The sequence below is a fragment of the Prunus dulcis genome, chromosome 4, assembly GCF_902201215.1.
Source record: "Prunus dulcis chromosome 4, ALMONDv2, whole genome shotgun sequence".
Lineage (NCBI taxonomy): Eukaryota > Viridiplantae > Streptophyta > Magnoliopsida > Rosales > Rosaceae > Prunus > Prunus dulcis.
This window is the reverse complement of record NC_047653.1, coordinates 8,738,176-8,745,685: the sequence shown is the minus strand read 5'-3', so window position 1 is coordinate 8,745,685 and position 7,510 is coordinate 8,738,176. Positions and strand designations below refer to the sequence as shown.

Sequence of the window (7,510 nt, the reverse complement as noted above, 5' to 3'; positions counted from 1 at the left end):
TTTTCTTAACAACGATAATGTACTCTAAATCAAACTAAGGGAGAGGAACTTGAACTAGGGTGTAAAGTGAAGGATTCACTGTCCCGGCCAACTAGCCTAACACGAACCAGTTTGAGCATCACAAGAACATGAAGGGAAGATTGTTCAATCTAGGCTTTAATTGTATAGAATAATACAGAATTAGAAATACAGTACAAGACTAACAGAACTCAGTTTACTGAACTGAAGTGGAGCATATAAATAATATATTAAATTACGCGATCCCGGAGGCAGATCTTAGTTTCTTTACCGGTTCTTGGATAACACCTAGAGAAAAAAAAAAAGCAGAAAAAACATATAGTAGATCCAGTCGCCAAGACGAGGCCAAACTGAAAGTTCGTCCAGTTCTTGTCTTTGGCTGCCGTTGCCGTCGCGGCCGCAACGAATGCGATAATCAATGAGGAAACGGACCACTGAATCAGTTGTGCTGCTACTTTGATTCGAACGACTTTTCTGTCCAATATGTCATCTTAAATCGTGAGAGCTGACACCATGAAGGAGAACCAGTTGCAGACTAAATCCACTGAATAAGCTGGTTTTCCTTGTAAAACCGGCCTTCCGTCTCGTCTTGTGCCTCCTGGAACAGTGATAGCCGCCGCAAATGAGATGCCTAGGATTAGTGTCGCTATCAGCAGCCTGGTGTCGCGTCTCTGCAGGGGCTGCTCCTCCGCTTTAACTTGTGGCTTTTCTTTCTTGGCTGTAATGTTAACAGCCAGGGTCGGCATCTGCGACTGCGGCGTGTCGTTTGAGGCCTCTCTTTCCCAAGTTTCCGATCTCCAAAAATGGAAATTGACACCCCGTTGAAAAGATTGCACGCCAATGGACTTCCCCAGGAGCTTCGAAAGCTTAGTAGTAACATGACATATGCCCTACAACACAAAGAAAGTACATTATTCTTTAATGAAAACATTGTAAATTACTATAAGAAAGTTAAGTACTCCTTTTTCTTTACTTAACTCTTAAACTAAAAGTAGATATAGAAAATACCACCTTGATTAAAGGGATTAGATATAATATAAATTGGGGGGTACCTGTTCTTCAAGTTTGCCGCTATGAAAAATGTCGGCTGCCTTTAAGAGTTGACGATTGAAAGCAGTGTTATCCAGTCTCCCGTATGCTGCCAAAAGTTTCATGATTTTATAATCTTGGTTACTAGCAGCTAGATGCAAAGCCGTGTTTCCATCTTGGTCTTTTTCATGTATTATTCCCCCAAGATTAGGCTCCTTCAATATATATTTGACAACAGTTTCTTGTCCAGCTAAAACTGCAATATGCAGAGCCGTTTGACCTTTGTGGTTGACCAAATCGCCAATATCAGGGTGACGCCTAATAAGCTCTTCCATTACTTCTTTGTGACCTGCAAAGGCCGCCACGTGAAGAGCTGACATTCCAGATTTGTCCAACATGTAAAAAGCAGAGACATCGGGTTTCTCCGACAGTAGTTTGGTTGCTTCAAGGTTCCCTTTTAATGCTGCGTAGTGTAAGGGAGTCCATCCAATTGCATCAGCTTCTTTAATTGCATCACCATTTTTGCGGATCATAAGCTTCAAAGTTTCTAGCATGCATAATAAAGATTTAAATATAGTTAGATAGCTTACATATGGACTTCAATTAAAATATCGCAAAGAAGATATACATACGTGGATTATATGTTTGATTTTAGAAAATGTGTATTTTGTCATGTCTTAGACAAGTATATACGAAAAACAAAAATATTTTAAAAAATACATAAGTTTATACATAATCAACCAACAATTGATACTATATCAAAATAAAGCATATAGATTAGGTCACTAGTCTTCCTTATGGCTAATTCACTTTTGTGAGTTACCACGGCATGCAAAGCTGTGACACCATTGACACCTTGGAAAGAAGACTCGGGACAGTGCTTTAAAATCATATTGGCAGTCTGCATATAGTCCTTAGACGTAGCCAAGAACAACGGCGACTCGTTCACCATGTTAGTTAAACAAGTCAATTCAGGATTGGCTTCGATTAGTAAGTGGGCCACTCTTTGGTAGCCATACCGGAGAGCAACATGCAATGCTGTCTCCTTTTCCATATTAGTCCTTTCGAGTAACTCTTTACGAGCTTCTCCGCCGCTTTCCAAATAGGCTCCTCCAGTGGGCGGCGACTTCTTTGCATGTTTAATAAGGAACTCTACGATCTCATCGGAGCCAACTCTGGCCGCAACATGCAGGGGAGTGTTGCCCTTGTTGTTAGCGGCCCAAAACAGTGGACGACATTGATGATCATCGAGTGGGGTGTTTATGAAGAAAGCTATTTGCTTGAATTCAGCAGCAATGTGGAGAACATTGTTGCCTTTAGGCGTTTTCTGAAGAAAAAATCCAGTTGAAGCCTTCTTCTCAACTATTTTCAATAAACCAACGTCACCCGATCTGGCCGCCTCATACACAGAAGGATCCATTTCAACCCTTTTTTCTGCACTCAACTTTCTCTAATGCTCTGTGAATGACTTAGTGTTGATCCTCCATGTCTACTTATGGGAAGGGATGATGACACATTCAGTGCCAATTGCTTGTAAAGACAACATGTACAATATTCTATTATGTAACATTTTAATTGGGTATAGATGTAGATGTAGATGTAGATGTAGGCAGTGCCACCATTGTGTCAACCATTTTAATAAATCTGACAATATATTATTGCCAATTGCCTGTGAATAAAACAAATATCACATGCGCAAAAAATAACAAGTTGGTGTCATTTACCTTTTTTATATTGAGTCAACTATGCATGCATGCAGGTTTCGTGACTTGGTCATCACATGACCTCGTTGCTAGCCTACACGTACATGTTGTACGGAGATTCAAAGATGACCAAGTCTTTAAATTGGCAACTACTTTCTTGGGATGATTTTTTTTTTTATTTTTTTTTTCTCCTGAGAGCCCGAAGCAAGGACAGACTTAGGATTTCAAACTTGACTAGGCTAAATTTATCTTACATATAAATATAGTAAGTAGATAGAAAACTCGATAGTACGATGTAATTTTATTGATATCAAAAAATTAATAATACATCTACTCAAGGGGGGAACATAATATTTGGATGATCCGTCATTATAAAGTTAAAGTATAACCTATTAGATAAGCAAGTACACCAAAATCAATTACAAATCCTATTTGATAATTTATAACTCATAAATTGAAACTGATAAGCTCCAATTGTAAATCTCTAATTGATAAATAAATCATAAGTCTCAATTGCAAATCTGTAATTGATACTAAATAAAATATTAAAAAAATCTCAAATTTCAACATCAACAAATTGAGAAGCTTACCGTACCTGACAAATATAGGAGCTTGGTTCGCTTCTTCAATTAAGCCTTGAATGTGAGTGCAACAACAACAAAAGTGTTCCTTTACGTGTGCAAATGTGCGCAAAGGTGCAATATGAGTTTAGTGACAAAGTCAACAACTCTGAAAAACAGTTAAAACATTTCTTCTACTTTTCTTTCCTTTTTCCACTAGATGTGTGCATTCTCTTTTTTCTTTTTCTTTTTTTCTTTTTTCTCCTGTGTTGTAGGTTGCAGCTTTCCCTTTTATTCCCCTCGTGCAAAGCAGTGCAAACAAAGGATTCCTAAGAAGGGTAGGATATCTTCAATTGGATGGCTAGCTGGGCTATAATTTTTTTTTTTGGGTGGGTATTTTAAAAGCCACCAGGGCTGTAGCCGAGGTTAGCCAAAGCTATGTTCTGTCCCTGGCCCGAAGCCTACCGTGATCTCGAAGCTGGATGGGCCTGACCTTAATCAGCTCCAAATGGCCTGCTCGAGCGCAAGGTGGCTGCACTGAAATGGTGAGAAGAGAATTGAGTTATGATTAAGTAGTTGAATTGAGTGACAGCTCTGCATGGCCTGCTCCAGTGCAAGGTGGCTGCACTGAAATGGTGAGAAGAGAATTGAGTTATGATTAAGCAGTTGAATTGAGAGAGAGAGAGAGAGAGAGAGAGAGAGAGAGAGAGAGAGAGAGAGAGAGGAGGGAGTGGGCAGTGCCTAGGGTGGCACCATGAGGACGAAGGGTGGGGGTGGGTGGTGGCTCTTCTGTGTGAGACTTTTTTTTTTCCTTAGTTTTATTCAAAATATAATAATTGGATATTAAATCCAACTGGGAAAAAAAAAAAAACTTAAATTGTTTTTTAAAAATCAACATGAAATATTTTGAATGGAAGTATAACAAGCTGAGATGGTAGTATAGTACTACTCTATAATTTCTCTACTAGGAGTTCATTCTCTCTCTACTTATTTAGGAGCAATAGATATATAGGGAACATGGTTGGAGGTGAGTTTTATCACTTGTTCCCTAAAGTTTATCTAAGGAGGTGATTTAGAAAGTCCATTATGGATTAATGAATTGGAATTGGATCAACTAGGAATTCATTCTCTCTCCTCAGATGTAGGAGCTCCTAGAGGTCTCCCTATTTTAGGAGCTAGATATATAGGGAGTATAGTTAGAGGTGAGTTTTATCATTTCCTCCCTTAGGCCCCTTTTGATTCATGGGAAAGGAGGTTTTGGGATGGGAAATCAATTGATTTCTCATGTTTGGTAAGTCCAGTCATGAAAAATGGTTGCCTTGCACATAGGAAAATAGGGGGAAAGTGAAGCCATTCTCTTTTTTATTTATTGAAAATTAGTCAATTGAGCTATGAAATAGCGCGGTTTATATGATTTAATGTATACTTTTATTTCCACAAAGACTATAGAAATGGTAAGTACAAAAACAATGATGATTAGATTTTTAGCTAATAAATGTAGTTAGCCCATATGCTAAAAAATTCATGGTTCCGCCCTCGCAAGGAGAAATTTTAGAGTACGGGTATCACCACGTCAGCTGATGATACTTCCACTCAAAATATGCCATGTGTGATTTAGGAAAAAAAAAATCATTAATATTTTTTACAACTGGACTTTATTTATATCGACTGAAATAAAATTAGAAAAATTAAAACCTTAAGGAAAAAGGAAAAGAAAATATCCCAACAACCCAACCCAACGCATACCCGAACACCACCCCAACGCCATCCCTTGGTCTTCTTCTTCCTCTGCCTACCATCAATAGTCATTAGTCAAGAGTAAGTCAAACCTCATAGCCCAATCAATGCAACCAGAAAACTTCATCATCATTGTTAATCAATTAAATAATTATCTAATCTTAATATTTGATGGGGCTTATTCGATCCACAACCGAGAACCAACATGCTATCCACAATCATCCTTTTCGATATCAATTTCATGCGGGTCAATTTGCAAGATGTTTGTGATACACCCAACTCCCATTACAACCTTTTTGGCATCTTATGGCAATCTGTAATGGGTCTTGGGGCAGCCACCGAAAGGTTGAGAAGCAAATATGACTATGATTAGATGGGAAGAGGGTGAGGTAGGCGATTTCTCGTCTCTTGTTTTCTCCCTTTTTTCTTTTCTTAATTTTATTTTAAAGGGTAAAAATTAGGTTTCAATTCCAGCTGTAAAATAAAGTGTGAATTGTTTGAAAATGTGTCACATGTCATATTTTAAATGGAAGTATTACTAATTGACGTGGTGATACCATATCATTCTATAATTTTTCAATTGGAAGAAGCTGTCATACAGTAAATGCAAGTGCAACTCAACGCTAAAATTTAATAAATACTTAGTAATTTAGTATTCATATCACTAACAGTGCGTTTGGATGAGGAAATTTAAAAGTACATAGGATTTCATAAATGACAGAATTTAAAATGAAGGAAATTAATGTTCTAGAATTTGTAAAGTTTCTTGTTTGGGTAACTGATTTAAAACACGGAATGAATTTAGAAATGACGACTTTTAGATAGAATTTAAACTTGGGATTTATGATCTCCAAATTCCATGTTTTTTTCCACGCTGAATTTCTAAATTTCTATGTTTTTTTTATCCAAACACCGGAATTGGTTCATGTCAATTTAGAAATTCTGAGTTTTGTCAAAATCTCAAGTTTATTTCCCTCATCCAAACGCACCATAAAGAAATTTACAATTTACTAAATGTTCAGCTGTTGTATTTCACAACTCATTATTATCACAACATATCTGAAAATGATTATTCTCACAACACCACAATATCACACACAGAGGATCCAAAAAGAAACAACACGGGTGACTTAATAGCGCGGTCAAATAACGTAGTTCCGGAGCTTACGGATCCTTATCCCCCGCATTATTTGACGTAGAGACCTATAAATGGGGATTAAAACTAATGCGTAAACAAATATGGCAAATATTAGACCGAGCACCAAATCAACGGGTGTGCCAAACAAATATTTAAACAGACTTTCATTGGGGCGTTTTGGCTGCAACGATGCCAGGATGGCCGCAAAAAATGCTATTACCATCCCACCAATTGAAAATTGAATGAGACTTGCAGGTGTGGGTAAATGGGTAGATAGGACTCGTAGCGGAGTGCTTTCGTAGATATCGCAAGAACTGAGAAAATGAAGGCATACATGTTAAAAACCCCACACACTCGGAAATATGCATTGTCTTCTAAAGCCGGCCTTCCGTCGGTTTTGAACCCTCCAGGAACATTGATAGACGCTGCAAATGTGACGGTTGCAATGAGCGTTGCTACCAATAGTTTGGTATCATGTCTTTTCAAGGTCCCATGTGTAATGGCTGGCGTATCAGCCTCATCTTTCTTCTCCGGAGATTCTAAATTCGTAAACTCAAGGGTGATTTGTTGTTGAAAATATGGCACCCCAGCCGTCAAGGCCCAAATATACTAAAACATAGAGAAAGAACATACACTCGTAGTCTTAGTCAACGTATGATAATGAATTAACTCTAATTAACTGAGTACGGAAACTTAAAAAGATAGATTGCTCAGATTATTGATACCTTTTGTTCCATCTTGTCCTCGCGCAAAATGTCGGCAACCGTTAAGAATTTTTTATTGATAGCCGTTTTGTCCAACCTAGGGTCTGTTGACAAGATTTTTATCATTCCATGATTTCGGCAAATGGCAGCAAGATGCTGTTAGGAAATTACGCAGATTTCCCTATAAACCAGATTAGTGAGGATGCGAAATAACAGAAGAAATAAGACACACAAATTTGATAACGGAGTTCAGCCAATTGCGCCTACGTCTCCGGACCTGCTGCAGATCATTTTACTAAAGGGAGAAAATATACAAAGTGTTTACAACACTCACAACTCACAACCCACCCCAAATTATACTAAGAATTTTTCTCACAAAATTCTTTCACAAGCTTTGCTCTTAAGCTTTTCTCTCAAACTCTCTCTAATTCTTTTTTTTTTGGGATGCATTACAAATGAGAGTTGTGGGGATTTATATAGGCTTCAAAAGAACATAGGTTGCCTAAGTTAGGCACCCCTTATTTTGACCAAAGATTGCCTAAGTTAGGCACCTCTTATTTTGACCAAAGAATGCCTAAGTTAGGTACCCCCATTTTTGACCATGAGTTAGGCACCCCCATT

At 38.0% G+C, this 7,510-nt stretch overlaps 1 protein-coding gene across 1 annotated transcript; it reads right to left on the bottom strand.

The window, feature by feature from the left end:
* Positions 1–509: 509 nt before the first annotated feature.
* LOC117625267 (ankyrin repeat-containing protein At5g02620-like) lies at positions 510–2,467 on the bottom strand. The gene is made up of 3 exons (XM_034356858.1): positions 1,871–2,467; positions 1,071–1,583; positions 510–908 (listed from the first exon to the last, which is right to left on the bottom strand). The coding sequence occupies exons 1-3, from the start codon at positions 2,465–2,467 to the stop codon at positions 510–512; spliced, it is 1,509 nt and encodes a 502-aa protein (XP_034212749.1).
* Between the last annotated feature and the right edge of the window lie 5,043 nt (positions 2,468–7,510).

Excerpts from the sequence above, each read along its gene's own strand:
- LOC117625267 (XM_034356858.1), bottom strand. The coding sequence starts at position 2,467 with ATGGATCCTTCTGTGTATGAGGCGGCCAGATCGGGTGACGTTGGTTTA. Across the intron at positions 1,584-1,870 it reads TCACAGCTTTGCATGCCGTG|CTTATGATCCGCAAAAATGG; the intron begins GTAACTCACAAA and ends GAAACTTTGAAG. Across the intron at positions 909-1,070 it reads GCGGCAAACTTGAAGAACAG|GGCATATGTCATGTTACTAC; the intron begins GTACCCCCCAAT and ends TTTGTGTTGTAG.